At 48.4% G+C, this 18625-nt stretch overlaps 2 protein-coding genes across 5 annotated transcripts; both read right to left on the minus strand.

Annotated features, from left to right (window-relative positions):
- Positions 1 to 1280: 1280 nt before the first annotated feature.
- On the minus strand, positions 1281 to 9236 carry scarf1 (scavenger receptor class F, member 1). Of its 3 annotated transcripts, XM_027029049.2 has the most exons (11): positions 8832 to 9236; positions 8475 to 8533; positions 8232 to 8333; positions 7008 to 7542; positions 6594 to 6812; positions 5940 to 6068; positions 5763 to 5866; positions 5538 to 5649; positions 3266 to 3390; positions 2919 to 3047; positions 1281 to 2655 (listed from the first exon to the last, which is right to left on the minus strand). In XM_027029049.2, the coding sequence occupies exons 1-11, from the start codon at positions 8939 to 8941 to the stop codon at positions 1634 to 1636; spliced, it is 2646 nt and encodes an 881-aa protein (XP_026884850.2). In that variant the 5' UTR covers positions 8942 to 9236; the 3' UTR covers positions 1281 to 1633. The 3 variants fall into 3 exon arrangements, with proteins under 3 accessions (XP_026884850.2, XP_035390075.1, XP_035390074.1); XM_035534182.1 differs by lacking the exons at positions 8232 to 8333; positions 8475 to 8533; positions 8832 to 9236 and having other exon boundaries at positions 1281 to 2502; positions 7008 to 8199; XM_035534181.1 differs by lacking the exons at positions 8232 to 8333; positions 8475 to 8533; positions 8832 to 9236 and having other exon boundaries at positions 7008 to 8199.
- An 85-nt stretch (positions 9237 to 9321) lies between these two features.
- On the minus strand, positions 9322 to 18549 carry rilp (Rab interacting lysosomal protein). Of its 2 annotated transcripts, none has more exons than XM_035534183.1 (8): positions 17886 to 18549; positions 17032 to 17155; positions 15719 to 15840; positions 14561 to 14728; positions 13230 to 13390; positions 11519 to 11641; positions 11170 to 11268; positions 9322 to 10667 (listed from the first exon to the last, which is right to left on the minus strand). In XM_035534183.1, exons 1-8 carry the CDS (start codon positions 18213 to 18215, stop codon positions 10556 to 10558), a joined length of 1239 nt encoding a protein of 412 aa, XP_035390076.1. In that variant the 5' UTR covers positions 18216 to 18549; the 3' UTR covers positions 9322 to 10555. The 2 variants fall into 2 exon arrangements, with proteins under 2 accessions (XP_035390076.1, XP_026884836.2); XM_027029035.2 differs by having other exon boundaries at positions 14534 to 14728.
- Between the last annotated feature and the right edge of the window lie 76 nt (positions 18550 to 18625).

Genomic DNA, 18625 nt, shown 5'->3' on the forward strand with positions numbered 1-18625 from the left:
CTGTCTTTAAGATGCTGGAATTTGGCATTGTTGAATAGTTTTATCTGATTCAAATGTGTAGCATTTCAGAGGTGCAATTAATGTGAATGTGATCTGTAGCACATGCCATGGGTTCAGTCTGAGTGAGTGAATGCTCAATAAACGTCTAAATCCCAATTTAACAAATTTATATAGGATTGTTTGTATAGGGCCACCTATTGACTGGTAAAATTACTGAGGCTCAGTATATTTTGAACCAAGGTTTGCGACCAGATTCTGCAGCTCTGTTTCCGATGTGAGTGCATGTGTACAAACCAGTCCCTGTCTGGTCATAGATACACCAGCGGCAGAAAGTTCAGCTCGTGCGCAAAGGCCAGAGAATTCTTTTGCCCACATATGACTACAGGTTTCATGTTTTTTATTTCCAAGCGTGAATGATCATTCCATTCTCTCTGTGTTTATTTACAGTTAAAAAACCATATTTAACATTTAAGTAATTTACGCTGTAATAGTTGACGCTGTAAAAACCAGCCTGAACATTCAGGCCATTAACGAGCTACATAATCACGATCAATACAATCATCTTTAACCTGCTGAGCCAGATGGTTTCTATAGAAAGGACAGTGCAGCATGCCAGAAAAGGAAGAATGTATTAGAGTGGCTTGTGTGTAAGTACTCGGCACTTTACCATAAAACATACAATGTCAGAATATTCTGTCCATGGTTTGGCCTTAAACATGATGGAAGGGCATTTGATGAGATAACTTCTCAGCTGGGACCTTGTGTTGACAAGTAATCTCACACCAGAAACTCAGCACCAGACACGACCCAGATACAGCCCAGACGCAACCCAGACACGACCCAGACATGGCCCAGACACAACCCTATAAATACAGTAGTATTTACTACTAGTGGTTTATATCAAACACCGTCCACTTTTTCATTGTAGTTTTCAAAGTTTTCACATCATGTTGCAAATGCCACTGCATTACAGAGTGGCTGCACATATCGGAACAGAAGCTTCTGTTTCAGACGTGCATGCGCTCATGTGGGAGCACCCAGACGGTCCCTGAAGCCGGGATGTATACTTAAACAGCCGGGGGCTCCGGAGTTCTGTCTTACTGGGTTTTTACTGGACTCTCGCTTCCACCCGACATCCAGAGCAACTGTTCAGACCTCACTCATCCTCTGTCCCTTCATATGTTTCCCGAATCCCATCACCTCAAAAGCTCTGCGCCTGTGAGGCACCTCTGCTTCACCGCACCTTTTTAATGTGTGATAATGTTCTTCATGTGAGTGGATTACACTTATGATGGAATCCTTTTTTATTACCACATAAATGATTGATTAGACAAAAAAATCAGAAGCTCCACTGTCGGGAGTGAAACTTAATTTCTGAAGATTTGAGAAGAATAACAAATGTTTAAACATTTACTATAAAGTAAACCAGCATCTGAGAGACACTAAATGGCAACATGTCTATACAATTTACGGAGGAGTCATTAACGAAAGTTGCTCTGCTCTGGATAAGAGCAGAAAATGTAAATGTAAATGTAATTCCCATCTTCTTCTGAGGTTTCAAAAGTCCCATTTGTCCAATTTGTTTAAAAAAAAACAAAAACCAAGGAATATATTTAAAATGGCTACATCAACCTCACACATGCCTTATATAAACATTCTCATAACTGGGCCCTTCCTCCTGCACTGCCTCTGACGACACAGACGCCTCGTCTGATGGAGCTACATTATCGTACAGTGCCTCTGTGTCAGTGTGGCCCTCAGAAGCTTCTCTCGGGTCACTGTTCACCCCTGACCCCTGTGCAGGGCCTTCAGGTACACTGTTGAGTATAGAAGAAAGCGGCCTCTTGGGGGCGCTGTTCTCCTGTGTGTCGTCTGTAGCCGTCCCTGCGTACGGAGCGCCGAGGGAGCTGTGTTTCCTACGGCTAGGCTTCCTCATCGCCACGTGAGGAACTGCTCCCGCCGCCTGCTCCCAGACGCTGGCCCGAGACCCCAGCTTCTTCCGCAGAGGCTTCACCAGGGCCACGGCCCTGTCCTGGGGCCGTCCTGTCTGCTCTCGCTGTCTCTGGATGCTGCCAAGTCTGCGGAGTACAGCCTGCACGCGCCCCTCGGAGGCGCTTGCCGGCCGAGGAACCTTGCCCAAGGTCGCGTAGATGGTGGTCACCTTCTCCACGTCTGCTTCCCGCCCTTCGCCGGACACCTGCGGCTGGAGACTCTTCTTGCCGTTGGACATGGTGCGCCTCCTGCTGGCGGGGAGGGCGAGGTGCGAGTGCGACTCTGCCTGCAGTGGCTCGAGCGAGGGGTCCGCCTGCGCCTCTACGGAGCTGACCTCCTCGCTGACTTCCTCTCTCTCCCCTCCCACCTCCACGGGGCTCCCTGGCGCCCCCTGCAGGGTGGAGAGCATGAGAACCCCCCAGGGGCCTTTGGGCTTGCGGGCGGCGGCAACCGTGACAGGAGGCTCCTGGGATGATCCGCGGCGCTCCTTGGGGCCGAACCTGGTGCCCTCTGCGAATGAGACAGAGGGGCGCTTGGATTTGGCCATGCTGGAGGTGCGTGGAATACCAAAGGCCAGACTCATGTCCTCGCCACTGAACGCAGACGGGTCGGGGAAGACGTTACACTTGGAGCTCAGCTCCCCGCCCAACACCACTGCCTCGTCTGAGAACAGACAAGCAGAACTTAAACACAATCGTTTTTTAATGTTTGTAAGATACGTAGCACGACAATGTCAATTTAATTTTCCATTAATTGGGAAACTGGTATAGAAAATCAAATATATTTTAATATTTAAATATATTCAAAGCTTTCTGTCAGATACTGTAACTTCAGTTTTGGCTGGGCAAATTCTACGTGGGCAAATTAGTCACACGTATAGTGGTGGGTGGTGTGGTGAGAGGGTGTGGGGGGGGAGGAGCCTGTACCTTCTATGGGAGGGACATGGTACACAGCTTCTCCATCCTCGTCAGGTTCAAAGGAGTCCATGACCCAGCCGGACGATGGCGGCTCTATAAAGCTGTGGTTGAAGGTGAGCTCGGGGTCGTGGTGAGAAACTGGAGAACGAGAGAGAGAGAGAGAGAGAGAGAGAGAGAGAGAGAGAGAGAGAGAGAGAGAGAGAGAGAGAGAGAGAGAGAGAGAGAGAGAGAGAGAGAGAGAGAGAGAGAGAGAGAGAGAGAGAGAGAGAGAATGCCTTGTGGACTGCTTCAGCTCAAATGCTGCAGTTCGACTTCGTGACCCAAACAGCAGGTGAGGTAGCAACATGGTGTCTAACCTGTGACCCTGGGCAACCCCGAGGACCAAAGGGTGAGGCAGGGCACCGCCACGGTCATGTTGGCCAGCGCCGTGTAGACGTGGTGCTTCATGCCCCCGGGTGCTCTTCCATCTCCCACCACCACCCTGCGGGTCAGGCACAACGCACACGTCAGCGTGGACGCAACACGCCCCGAAACACGCACATCTCTGTACCCGCACACGTTAGCGTGGATGCAACACGCCCCGAAACACGCACATCTCTGTACCCGCACACGTTAGCGTGGACGGAACACGCCCCGAAACGCGCACATCTCTGTACCCGCACACGTCAGCGTGGACGCAACACGCACCGAAACACGCACATCTCTGTACCCGCACACATTAGCGTGGACGCGACATGCCCCGAAACACGCACATCTCTGTACCCGCACACGTCAACGTGGACGCAACACACACTGTTCTGCACACACACACGTTAGCGTGGACACCACACACACTGTTCTGCACACACACACGTTAGCGTGGACACCACACACACTGTTCTGCACACACACACGTTAGCGTGGACGCTACACACACTGTTCTGCACACACACGTTAGCGTGGACGCCACACACACTGTTCTGCACACACACACGTTAGCGTGGACGCCACACACACTGTTCTGCACACACATGTTAGCGTGGACGCCACACACACTGTTCTGCACACACACGTTAGCGTGGACGCCACACACACTGTTCTGCACACACACACGTTAGCGTGGACGCCACACACACTGTTCTGCACACACACGTTAGCGTGGACGCCACACACACTGTTCTGCACACACACGTTAGCGTGGACGCCACACACACTGTTCTGCACACACACGTTAGCGTGGACGCTACACACACTTCTGCACACACACGTTAGCGTGGACGCCACACACACTGTTCTGCACACACACACGTTAGCGTGGACGCCACACACACTGTTCTGCACACACACACGTTAGCGTGGACGCCACACACACTGTTCTGCACACACACACGTTAGCGTGGACGCCACACACACTGTTCTGCACACACACGTTAGCGTGGACGCCACACACACTGTTCTGCACACACACACACGTTAGCGTGGACACCACACACACTGTTCTGCACACACACGTTAGCGTGGACGCCACACACACTGTTCTGCACACACACGTTAGCGTGGACGCCACACACACTGTTCTGCACACACACGTTAGCGTGGACGCCACACACACTGTTCTGCACACACACGTTAGCGTGGACGCCACACACACTGTTCTGCACACACACGTTAGCGTGGACGCCACACACACTGTTCTGCACACACACGTTAGCGTGGACGCCACACACACTGTTCTGCACACACACACGTTAGCGTGGACGCCACACACACTGTTCTGCACACACACACGTTAGCGTGGACACCACACACACTGTTCTGCACACACACACGTTAGCGTGGACGCCACACACACTGTTCTGCACACACACACGTTAGCATGGACGCCACACACACTGTTCTGCACACACACACGTTAGCGTGGACGCTACACACACTGTTCTGTACACACACGTTAGCGTGGACGCTACACACACTGTTCTGCACACACACACGTTAGCGTGGACGCCACACACACTGTTCTGCACACACACACGTTAGCGTGGACGCCACACACACTGTTCTGCACACACACACGTTAGCGTGGACGCCACACACACTGTTCTGCACACACACGTTAGCGTGGACGCCACACACACTGTTCTCCACACACACGTTAGCGTGGACACCACACACACTGTTCTGCACACACACGTTAGCGTGGACGCCACACACACTGTTCTGCACACACACGTTAGCGCGGACGCCACACACACTGTTCTGCACACACACGTTAGCGTGGACGCCACACACACTGTTCTGCACACACACGTTAGCGTGGATACCACACACACTGTTCTGTACACACACGTTAGCGTGGACGCTACACACACTGTTCTGTACACACACGTTAGCGTGGACGCCACACACACTGTTCTGCACACACACACGTTAGCGTGGACGCCACACACACTGTTCTGCACACACACACGTTAGCGTGGACGCCACACACACTGTTCTGCACACACACACGTTAGCGTGGACGCCACACACACTGTTCTGCACACACACGTTAGCGTGGACACCACACACACTGTTCTGCACACACACGTTAGCGCGGACGCCACACACACTGGGTCACACACTGTTCCATGTGCTAAGATAAGATGTCACCTGTCTTTCCCGCCAGTGCAACTCCTACAGCAGCAGCAGCAGAAGAGCAGAGCGAGAATAACTAGAAGTAGAAGAGGGACAAGGAGTCCAGCCAGGAGGCCTGCACGTCTGCCTGGGAGACACACACACACACACACAAACACACACACACACACACGTAACGTCTCTGTTGACTGTAATAACAACAACGTGCTGAAGGCTGATGGACGTTGGTTGTGGACATACTGTAGGGGCAGGAGCCACTGGTAGCATCACACGCCTCCCCTGCACAGTCGCACGCCGAGGAGCAGTTTACCCCATACAGGTGACGCGGACACGAACTGTTACACCTGCAGGGCATGAGCAGCATGGTGAGCCCCTAACTCCTCTGACTCCCTCTCCCTCCTCCCACAAAAGACTTACCTTCTGCCCTGAAAACCAGGCTGGCAAATGCAACTTCCTGTCACATGATCACAGTGGCCATGAAAGCAGGGGCCGCACGGGAATCTGCAGTCGTCACCGAATGTGCCATTTTGACAGGGCAGGTCACACCTGCGCAGAGAGCAAGGACACGTGAGATTGAACGCCACTGGACGCACGTTTAAGCAGCGTGGGACAGTGGACGGTGGGACAGCGTGGGCTGAGGAACCATGATTCTACTCTAATAAATAAAGTCATTTAGAACAAATTAATAACCTTAATAAAAAGGGGAAAATCTGAATTAACAATATGTAGATTTCTGTAACATGTAGATCTCTGTAGCACACCTTCTCACTTCACCAGTGACATGTTTCATGTTAACTACACAGAGGTGACAGTGAAAGGAGTATAGTTTTGATGGTGAGTATAGTTTTATTCAATTAAATTATAAAGAAAATCATTTAAATGATGAAAATAAACACTAGAGCCAAAGACTCATTTCCAAGAAAAGGTCTGTATTCCAACAATCCAGCTCTGGCTCAGAAACAGCACTGATATTTTGAGCGTTTTCTGTAAATCTGCCCCACTACAGGCCAAATAAAGGTATTAATGCTGGAGTTAGAACAGAGACACCAGCAGATACACCAAGATTCCCACCTCGGTCCAGTCCATCCAGGGTCACATCTTGAACACACCCCTGTTACCGCATTACATGGCTCCTCCCCCCTGCAGTGAGGACACACCTCCTGGCAGTGGGTGCCATAGTAACCAGGCAGACAGGTTTGGTCACAGAGCGAGCCGTTCCATCCTGGAGCGCACGCGTCACATGAGCCATCCTCCCTAGAGCACGGCCTGCCTCCCGCACAGTGGCCACAGCTACACACACGCACAACACATTAACATTTACAGCACTTAGATAACACTTTTATTCAAAGCAACCTACAATTCTGACTCTGACTCAGTGGTAGCGGTGGGGCTTGAACCAGCAACCTTCTGGTTACAAGTCCAGTACCTTCACCACTGAGCCACTCAGAATAGACACTCCCCAGACACATGTGCCCCTGTACCCACCTCTGTGTGCAGCCCGTCCCGTAGTAGCCATCAGTGCAGGGCTCGTGGCAGAAGGGGGTCCTATAACCCGGCTGGCACACACACTCGCCGGAGTCGGCCTTGCACGTGGCGTGTTCGAGGTCACAGAGGCAGCGGCGGTCACAGGTCACGCCCCACCATCCCTCCAGACACACGCATGCGCCCGAGTGCTGTCGGCATTGCGACAGGTAACAGTTGCAGCGCAGGCTGCACTTCTGCCCCCAGAAGCCTTGCTGACACAGGCAGTGGCCCGTGGAGGGGTGGCAAGCCGACGCCCCACTGGGGTGGCACATGCACGCTTTGCCACACGTGACACTCCACCAGCCCTCGTCACACGTGCAGTTGCCACTCGCCGGGTTGCAGCGGCCATGCCGGCTGCATCTGCACGTGTGCTGGCACACGTCGCCCCAGCGGGAGGGCAGGCACGTGCACCTGCCCGTCACAGGGTCGCAACGCCCATGAGGGTAACAGGGGCAGTGCTCACGACAGTCTGACCCCCAGAACTCAGGAGGGCATGCTGCAAGGGAGAGGGGCAACATAGAGGGGCAAGATGCAGGGGCAACATACAGGGGTAATATACAGGGGCAACATACAGGGTAACATACAGGGTAACATGCAGGGGCAACATACAGGGGTAATATACAGGGTAATATACAGGGCAACATACAGGGTAACATACAGGGTAACATGCAGGGTGACATACAGGGTAACATACAGGGTGACATGCAGGGTGACATACAGGGGTAAGATACAGGGTAACATACAGGGTAACATACAGGGTAACATGCAGGGTGACATACAGGGTAACATACAGGGTAACATACAGGGTAACATACAGGGTGACATACAGGGTAACATGCAGGGTGACATACAGGGGTAAGATACAGGAGTAATATACAGGGGCAACAACATATGGATAACATACAGGGGCAACATATAGAGCAAACATACAGAGGTAATATGCAAAGGTAACATATGGGAGTAACATACAGGGCCAACACAGGGATGAAACAAAAACCTTACTCGAAGCCTGCTCATGTTTATCATTAAAAACATAACACACAAGCAAAGAATTGTAAAGACTTCAGCAAACATTTTTAGGAATTAAAAACACAAACCTTATAAGAACTACATTATAAGAGGGTATGTTTTAATGGTAAAAAATGAACAGAGATTTCTAGGTTTTGGAAATGTTTACTGACTCACGGGTTTTGCAGCGGAAGCCGTAGAAGCCTGGTCTGCATCTGCACACTCCTGGATGCACGCACTTCTCGTCATCCCCACATGCCGTCTCTCCTTCACACAGCGCTAGAGAAAGAGCCGAGAGTCCCGTGACTACACCGACATGCACGCGAGGGAAAAAAGAACTTTCTTTGTGTTTGAGAATTACAGAGAAAGAATCAAAAGTGCAAAGATTTCACATCCGACTGTGTGTAAGCCGTTTCTCACGTATAGAGCACTCGTCACCCTGCTGGGCCCACCCAGAACAACACAGGAGAGAGGACGTCCTGTTTATAAAGGACAACAGGAAACACCCAATGGTGAGTAAAGTAACAGAGCAGTAATACTATGACAGGCCTTAATATACGTATATATGCTACATATTAAATATTGATTTCATTTCCAGATGTTTACAGCTTTGAATAGTATCGCTAGAATAGGAAATGGCTCAGACAGCACCATCTGAGCTAACACACTACAATAACACTTAAGTTTACTTTTACATAGTTCACAATTTTGAAATGGAAAGGAAAAGCCTAACACAGTAAAGAGAAAGATGAAGGTTGGTAGGTCTTCTCCCGGTACCTGGGGCTGAGGCAGACGTTCCTTCCTCTGGGCGACAGCTTGTGAGCAGAGGCCAGAGAGCAGAGTAGCAGCAGAGCCCAGAGGGCCGGGGTAACGTTCCATGGCTCCATTACCCCTGACCCTTCGCTGGGACCTGCACCACGGCAACCTGGAGCTGGCGCTGCGCTGTCAGAGCAGGCTCGGAGCGCTCGGGAGGCCGCCCGGTGGTTCCCTTCCTCACTCTGGGAAGTGTGCACTGGGCCTGAGATCTGCACCTACCAAACAGTTTCCTCTTCGACTTTCCTGGGGAAGGGAAGCCAACTTCCTCCAATTCAATCAGCCACTGGGCTTTTTGAAAACGCAATCGCTGCCTGGAATTCTGGGAAGAGGGGCATTCCTCTGAAGCTGGATGTGCGTCTGAGCATGCTCAGCCATCATCTCTGGCTCGCATTCACGCACATGTGCAGTACGGGTCTCCAATGAAAGAACAAGGAAAGAACAACTATAAAAATCAGGACGTAACGACACTTTTATTTGGATATACAGATCAATGACACACTTGGTCATATGAAAATAAAAGTTTGCTGAAAGTCCCATCCTGCAGTAAGTCCTGTAGTATGCAGGAGGTTTGGTGTACAGGACAAAGGTCAACGTCTTTTTTTGCTGATTGTGGTCCAAGAGTTGCCACATGATCTCTGGTTTCCTCTAAAGCAAAGAGAGGCTTCCTCTCAATGATGAGGAAACACCTAATGACTACCATACAGACGACACACACACACGTGCGTACACACACACACACACACACACACACACACACACACACATGTGCACAAATAGATATCTCATGAATACATTAGATACATTTGGCAAATCTTGTTTCCAAAATCTTTGGTCTTCCAACACATCCAGTTTAGTGCTGGCGTTTAAGTCAAATAAGTGAACATTCAGAAATACAGAAATGTTACAGCTTTCAACCAAACTGCAGTTTCAGAGCAAAAGTCTTGTGTATTATTGCGATTTGCATTTCATATATAATTATAGCACAAACCAAGTTCAAATATATTTACATGAACAATTACCCATTCTTCTTCTACTAAAGATTTATTCTGCAGAGAAGCTACTGCATGTTTCTGTAATGAGTTTTATACTGTTTGAAAATATTTTAGATAACTTCACAAGACATGCTAAAAACAGAGCAGAATCGTCTCAGGCGAGCAGACCATACTAGTTATTTTAATTAAGCCTGTATCGTCATTAAGGGTACTGGCAGGGTTGACGTTAATTTTACATCTTTGGTTAAAATAAATTAACTAAAGAAAAAAATAAACTCTCTAGAAAAATAGCAATTTAAGATCTTTGTAAAACACATAAAATGGGTAAAATATAGGTTTCAAATATAGAATTTTAGTATATAAAATAGAGCATTGTAATTTTTTTGTTTATCCATTGCATTCCTTTGCTGCATTTAACCACTAGACATTTCTGAGAGAGAGAGAGAGAGAGAGAGAGAGAGAGAGAGAGAGAGGGGGAGAGAGAGAGAGAGTAAACTCATGTTATCTATAGCCTCTCTGTTCTTTTCTTTGGCTTACTGTAGATTGTAGATTAAAAACCCTGAAGCACTGGTGCAGTATAGAATCTGTACACTTCCATGTGTTGTGTTGCCTTTAGCTGGGTAGGTCAGAGGAGGCGGGGCGGGGGCGGGACACTGTTGGCTGGGGGCGGGGCAAGGGCGGGGCAGGTAGCTCTCAGGGCTCGGCGTCCTTCTCTGGTTCCTGCTCGTCGGGGTTGATGATCTCCCAGACGGGGCTGGACTCCTGCCGGCTGCTAGCACTGCTCGGGCGAGTCAGGAAGCCAAAACTGGAGGGCAGGAGATAACACACATCTCCAGTCAGCAACACAATCACACGACGTCTCACACTGCTGACATGAGATAAGGGTACAGTCACAGGAAATGACCGAAAACGTCCGGGTGTCCCAATGCAAGAATAACAGATGATGTTATTTCCTGCTGCGTGTCCTCTAAGATCTAAAGTTAATTATTTTTAACATTAAAAAAAGAACATTTCTATCTGCTGGTGCCATCGGAGCACCAGGGTGTCGGTCCAGATGAAGCGGTCTGTGTGCATCCACATGCAGCAGGCATGCTGTGGGGTCATTCACTCCTCCACGCTGGTGTTTTCATACTGGGTTCAGAAACGGGGCGTGTACTTCCCCCGGCTCTGCAAATGTAACTTTAAGACCACGCTGCACAACCAGCCCCCTACGCTCATTAAATCCTCACATACGAATCCTAATGACGCGCCGGACAGCAACTGCTGTCGTCGGAAAGCCTCCGTCTCCGCGCGATGGTTGTACTTACAGGTTTCTGATGCGGGATTCTGCGGGTTTACTGTCTGTACAGTTGACACTGTTGTCCACAGTGTCCCTCTGCTCAAACGACGGACGCGGCTCTTCAGTGCTGCCGGGCACAAACAGAAATGTTTGTAAAGACTCGAACAGCTATGATTGTTTCACCACTAAAGACTGCTGAGACTCGGCTGGTACTCAAACAGCTGTGAGCGCCTCAGCACTAAAGACTGCTGAGACTCGGCTGGTACTCAAACAGCTGTCAGTACCTCTCCACTAAAGACTGCTGAGACTCGGCTGGTACTCAAACAGCTGTCAGTACCTCTCCACTAAAGACTGCTGAGACTCGGCTGACGTTTTACCTGCTGCATATGTCCTGTGGAATTCCAAGCATTTTGGCTTTGATCACGGTCCTCTGCTTCTTTATGGCAGTGCGCACTGCCTCCAGCAGGAATCCTGGACATCTCTCTTCATTCAGGATCTCCCTGTGAGCACAGATGGTGAGTGCAGTAGATGTAAGGTAATCTAACACAGTGGAAAGAAGGGCAAATGTGACCACACAGTAACACATGGAAATGACCATGTTTATGCATAAAGAGATCGGATTATAACACTACAAGAATTATTTTTACTCTATTTGCATATATAAGCATTTGGTTACAAATTAAATTGCTTTGTTTTAAATAGTATCATTTTTATACACATTTGCACTGTAAGTGCCATGTTTTTTGGGTGGTGTGTTTGTTTTGTGAAAGACTTTATCTGGATATAAAAGGCCACAGTATTGTAAAAGTCATGTGTCTGGCCACGCGCTGCTTTCTGTAGGATAGTAGAGTGTTGGAGTGGGACATTTTTGCATGGCCATTTTACGTGAGGTGCTACGATTACCAGCTCATGTTGAACTTACATAGTTATTAAAGAAATACAGCATCAGACTGGAATTGTTTCAGACGATGCTCAGGACTTCAGTATCAGTAAAGTTAACAGCACGAGCTAACATCTGGGCTTGTTCCAGCATCCACGCTAATCCCACTAATCCCACTGTGCCAGAGTACCAACATCCATGCTAATCCCACTGTCCCAGAGTACTAACATCCACACTAATCCCACTAATGCCACTGGCCCAGAGTACCAACATCCATGCTAATACCACAGTCCCAGAGTACCAACATCAATGCTAATCCCACTGTCCCAGAGTACTAACATCCACACTAATCCCACTAATCCCACTGTGCCAGAGTACCAACATCCACGCTAACCCCACTAATGCCACTGTCCTAGAGTACCAACATCCATGCTAATCCCACTGTCCCAGAGTACTAACATCCATGCTAATCCCACTAATGCCACTGTCCCAGAGTACCAACATCCACACTAATCCCACTGTCCCAGAGTACCAACATCCATGCTAATCCTACTAATGCCACTGTCTCAGAGTACCAGGATCCATGCTAATCCCACTGTCCCAGAGTACTAACATCCACACTAATCCCACTGTCCCAGAGTACCAACATCCATGATAATACCACAGTCCCAGAGTACCAACATCAATGCTAATCCCACTGTCCCAGAGTACTAACATCCACACTAATCCCACTAATCCCACTGTGCCAGAGTACCAACATCCACACTAACCCTACTAATGCCACTGTCCCAGAGTACCAACATCCATGCTAATCCCACTGTCCCAGAGTACTAACATCCACACTAATCCCACTGTGCCAGAGTACCAACATCCACGCTAATCTCACTAATGCCACTGTCCCAGAGTACCAACATCCATGCTAATCCCACTGTCCCAGAGTACTAACATCCACACTAATCCCACTGTGCCAGAGTACCAACATCCACGCTAATCTCACTAATGCCACTGTCCCAGAGTACCAACATCCATGCTAATACCACAGTCCCAGAGTACCAACATCCATGCTAATCCCACTGTCCCAGAGTACTAACATCCACACTAATCCCACTAATCCCACTGTGCCAGAGTACCAACATCCATGATAATCCCACTGTCCCAGAAGTACCAGCATCCACGCTAATCCCACTGCCCCAGCAGGCCTCGCTCACCTCTGGTAGTAGGCGAGTTCTTCTTGCACCAGGAAGAGATTGGCCTTCAGCTCGTTCCGCTCAAACAGCATATCCCGCACCTCCTGCTTGGTGAAGCAGGGCCGGTTCGGGTCCTTCAGGTCAACGATCATCTTATCCGTGAGGTCAATGGCTGTGCTGCTCTGGAGAAGGAAACACCAGCACGGGATGAGTCAGGAGTTGTACACTTGGAAAAGGTTCTTTTTACTACATACGCTGGCGAACACGCCTCTGGTGGCTAGACAATGACTACACTGACACAGAGATGGGACAGCCCAGTATCGCAGGCTGTACGCAGAAAAACAGGTCAGGAATGTGCGTTCACGACCTCCCGCACAGAAACCAGGAAAAATAAAACAATACTTAGCAGGACAGTGGACGTATATTTACGGAAACTTTCACCCCAACGTTTATAGAGAGCAGGAAATGATGACACCGTGTAGTAACGTAGGGAATTACTGCAAAATGTGCCAGCCTCACACATAAAAGACCATATTAAATTATGCAGCTACATATATAATGCACAGAGCCTTCTAGTTCATGACAGAAAGTTGAACCTAAACAGTGTTTTGTGTTTCTTCTGATTTATTTTACCCCGAGTTAATTAGCTTTACAAAATGTGTTCATATGTATTGCTCGTGATAACTATTTACAGTCTTAAATGTGTTGATCTCTCTCAGACTGAAACTGTAACTCGGTTGGTAATAGATGTGGATACTTACCTGGCTATTAAGGAGAGACCAACCTGGCTATTAAGGGGAGACCAACCTTGGCTATTAAGGAGGGACCCACCTGGCTATTAAGAAAAGGCCAACCTGGCTATTTAAGAGAGACCAACCTGGCTATTAGAAAGAGACTATCCTTGCTATTAAGGAGAGACCAACCTGGCTATTGAAGAAAGGCCAACCTGGCTATTAATTGAAGTACAAGTACTTATAAGAGCATCACAACTATTAGAATACACATTTGTACTGAGAATTTCTTCAGATATACATTATTTTCCTGATTGCAATACAATGACACATATCAAGTAAATTGGAACAAACTAAATCCAATATATGTCATAACACATTCTACAGATTACTTTAACAGGACAAAATACACACATCCACACATACATGCCTATACACACCTACACACCAATCTGCTTCCCACACCCCACTCAAACACACACACACTCACACACACACACACACACACACACACACACACACACACACACACACACACACACACACACACACACACACACACACACACACACACACACACACACACTTTATTACCATGCTGGCAGCAGACTGTGCACTGGCCTGTTCTAGCTGTGTTGTGAGACGCTGGATCTCCTTGTGTTTCTCACACAGGTCAGTCTCCAGGTGGGCCCGTGTCTCCACGGCGCTCCTGAGCTGAGCCTCCATCAGGCCCTGTCTGTGTCTCAGCTCACTGTTCATCTTCAGAAAGCGATCCAACTGTTCCTGCAGCTACCGACCCACACATACACGCGGGCACACACACACATACACACACGGATGCACACAGACAAATGCGCATGCACACACACACGCATGCACAAAAACATATGCACGCATGCACACACATGTCCACACATACACACACACACACACACACACACACACACATTATCTAATAGTATCTAATATTTTCTAATACTAACTAATAGCCTGCTAATCATTTAACCTTCACAGGCCTCATTCATATGATACCTGGTATTTATCAAAGGACAGAACTGAAATGGATGCTTTAAATATATACACTTATATTGCAAATGCATTTGTAAACATTATGTTTCTAAAAACATGAATATATCATGAATACTGATATATATGCAATTATACCAAGACAAAGTCCATCAGAATCTTACCTATTTAATACATCATACTGGTCAGAGGAACTGGTATCTTTAGAAGTAGGAACTAATAAACCAGCAGCTATATGTGTGGCTACAGGAGGACCTAATAAACCAGCAACTCAGTGTGTGGATACATTAAACCTGAATAATAATCCGGTCAGCATGTTTTAATGGCTCATAACTGGTCTGACAAAGTTTCACTTCATGTAAACTCTAAGAATGTGGAAGGTTCAGAGTTCATCCGACAAATGGCCAAACACTGAATACTGAACTCTAGCATATATAACATATATAATATATAGACATAACATATATAAGCAGGCCCCTATCCTCTGAAGCAGACCTCTGACCACTGAAGCAGACCCCTGACCTCTGAAGCAGACCTCTGACCACTGAAGCAGACCCCTGACCTCTGAAGCAGACCCCTGACCTTTGGGGTGACAGGGGTAGACTTAGCCTTGAGAATTCATCTGCTGGGGGCCAAGCTACTGTACACCAACCGCCAAAGCCTTCATGGCTAACTGACACCTGGGTGAGTCAGCATACTCTGTTACAAAGGTGTGCCCGCGTCACTGTGTGTGTTGCCCGGGCACGCTCTTACCGCTTCCACCTCCTTAGACATGTTGGATATCTCTTGCACTTTGGCTCTGAGCTCGTCGCGTTGTTTGTCCACCACCTCTTTGAGTTTGATCATCACCTCCCTCTCCTGACGCTGCGAATGGTCTGAGGGGACGCAGGGAAGAAAGAGCACTAAATGTTTGTTCGAAATCTCCACATTTACCAAACCGCACACAAGCAAATACACTGTGGCGGCAAACAACCAGATATAAAACAGACATTAAACCAAATGAAATGACACCGTTAATGTGTAATGTGTAATGTGAATTTAACAAACAAGGAACAGAAATGTATTAAACGGGACAGAAATGTGTAACGATGTATAAAAACCTTTGAACTCTGTGCTGCTTCACACTAGCAGAACGACTGGAAATAATTTTCAGAGCGCTTACAGTGAACTGAAAGTGAATTCCCTCTTAAACGCTGTGTCACTGAACCCACAGAGAGAGTACACACATGTATTAGAAATGGCTTACATTCCACTAACCCTACTGGTCTTAAATGACCTGTTTAAGACAGCAACGTTTATGTATTTATATTTAAAACTGCCACAATCTTAAAGGCCTTCATTCACAACAGACAAGACAACGCTAATGAAAAAGCAAGTTTCATATTTTCATAATATCATAACAGTTAGTGTTTTTTATAACATCGTAACTCTATACAACACGGGACTATTGAGTAAAAATTGTCACAACAGGTTTTTTAAACCATAGATGTGGTTATGATAAAGATCACATGACACATGTAGTAACGGCTGTCCCGAAGGGTTTCTGCTCTCCTGCATGTACACATGTAGTGATGGATGTCCCGAAGGGTTTCTGCTCTCCTGCATGTACACATGTAGTGACGGATGTCCCGAAGGGTTTCTGCTCTCCTGCATGTATACATGTAGTGACGGATGTCCCGAAGGGTTTCTGCTCTACTGCATGTACACAACAACTAACTCACTTCTGAGTCTGGGAATATTACAGACTCACATTAAAGTGTCAAAGCAGTGCAGATAAGAATTCAGCAACACTAAAGCGCCTGAACTATTTGGAGTGCAAAATTCTGTAATTCATTTATTATCTTGCTTTTCTCTTATTGACATTTATCTCACACTTTTATCCAAAGTGACTTACAATTCTGACTGAGTACAATGCGAGTAATTGAGGGTTAAGGGCCCAACAGCGGCACCTTGGCAGCAGTGGGACTTGAACCAGCAACCTTCCGATTACAAGTCAACACCTTAACCACTGAACTACCATAGCTGCTTGTGCTTAGCTCACAATGCAGCAGGGGTGAAGACTGTACCTTCTTTAGACAGGGAACTTTGCAGATGACCCTGCAGCTCCTGGTTTTCCTCCTGCAGCTGTAGCACCTGAGCCTGCACTTCCTCTAACCTCAGTTGCCATTTCTGCTCCTTCTGTTGCCAGTCCTGCAGCAACACACAAAAGGTCAGACACTGTGTGACACACACACACACACTAAACAATGTGAGTAGCCAAGGACAGGTGTGCGATGCTTTCGTACACTGTAAACCTGTGAATTCTGATTATATAAACAATCTCAAAAATGTCATTTAATGTTCATCTGAAAGTTGCAAATGTACTAGTACCCTCATGTGGTGTGGAGTTTAATATATGCCACGTGAATTAACTATCTGTATAAGGCATATGCTACAGCAGTTAGGACGCCTGTTGCTCTCTACCTCTCTACCCTACTTTAATCACACACACACACACACACACACACACACAAGTTTAGGTGTTCACAAGATACGCCAGATCCACTGTTATAACAACGTAGTTATCACGACTGAGATCAGTGGAATGCAGACGAGCCACTCACCGAAAACATTTAGGAGGCCTTTACTATATAGAGTCACGTACACCCCCCGCCACACACACACAGAGAGAGAGAGAAGCACTACAAGGACAAACGGGCAGACCTGAGACGCTCCTTGTGTGCGACATACATTATTATCCTAGTGCGCAACGCTTTTAAATGACGGGAGACCCACGGGTCTCACAAATCGCACTCGGATTACTGAATGCGGCTAAAAGTAGCTCCTGTTCAGCCACGGTCACAGCTCGAGCTTGACGACCAAACGGGAGCGCTGCACCAACACTGCTTTGCACGACTCGTCTGTCCGCCGCGCCGCTCACCCGGAGCTCCGTGCCGTGGCTCTCGCACTCTTTCGTGCTGCGCCTTTTCTGCTGCTCCTGCAGAGACTCGAACGCCTTGAGCAGATCCTCCTCCTGCGCGCTCTGCGTTTGGTTCCTGACCACGAAGCTCTCCAGGTGCTCTAACACCTTCACGATCTTCGAGACCAAGCCCTGCACCCCGGCCGCGCCGCAGCTGTCGATCAGCCTCTCCACCTCGTAGCCGACCTGCTTGGCGATTTCGTAGACGTCGTCCACCGTTAACAAGGAAAACGTCCTCTCGAAACACGCACTGGGCTTGCGGACGACCTGGTTTTGCTCTACCGCGTCCATCGCGGACGCCAAAACGACGACTGCCCGTCCGAACGGGGCACGAGCCAGCGCGCACGCGTAGCGTACTCGTTATTTTTGGTTTCGCTTTGCGCCCACGAGCTGCATTTACCGCCGGCTGCAGACGAATGTTGCTGCATGTGACGGACGGCCTTATATTTCGGTGGCATTAGGAAGCAAAAGCACCGCGTCAATCACGGATTACATCACCCGACTAACCGGGACACGCGATCCACAGGCCTGCACGTTTTACCGTGAGATATGAACGGATGTAGTTTCGGCGCGCGCGCACAACGCAAGGGAGCATTGCTCGTGCACTAACGGCGAGTAGCTGCTCGTTTTTCGCTCATCGCCGTACCCTCCTCCCCGCGTGACCGGGGCAACCCGAGAGCTTTGCTGCCACACACCTGCTC

Source organism: Electrophorus electricus, chromosome 15 (genome assembly GCF_013358815.1).
Source record: "Electrophorus electricus isolate fEleEle1 chromosome 15, fEleEle1.pri, whole genome shotgun sequence".
NCBI classification, from domain to species: domain Eukaryota; kingdom Metazoa; phylum Chordata; class Actinopteri; order Gymnotiformes; family Gymnotidae; genus Electrophorus; species Electrophorus electricus.

Coding starts and splice junctions, on each gene's coding strand:
- scarf1 (XM_035534181.1), bottom strand. CDS start 7,948: ATGTTATCCATATGTTGTTGCCCCTGTATATTACTCCTGTATCTTACC. Junction 6,069..6,593: donor CCTGGATGGACTGGACCGAG/GTGGGAATCTTG, acceptor CTCTCTGCGCAG/GTGTGACCTGCCCTGTCAAA. Junction 2,656..2,918: donor CCATGTCCCTCCCATAGAAG/GTACAGGCTCCT, acceptor GTCTGTTCTCAG/ACGAGGCAGTGGTGTTGGGC.
- rilp (XM_027029035.2), bottom strand. CDS start 18,215: ATGGACGCGGTAGAGCAAAACCAGGTCGTCCGCAAGCCCAGTGCGTGT. Junction 14,729..15,718: donor TGTCTAAGGAGGTGGAAGCG/GTAAGAGCGTGC, acceptor GTGGGTCGGTAG/CTGCAGGAACAGTTGGATCG. Junction 10,668..11,169: donor GAATCCCGCATCAGAAACCT/GTAAGTACAACC, acceptor CCTGCCCTCCAG/TTTTGGCTTCCTGACTCGCC.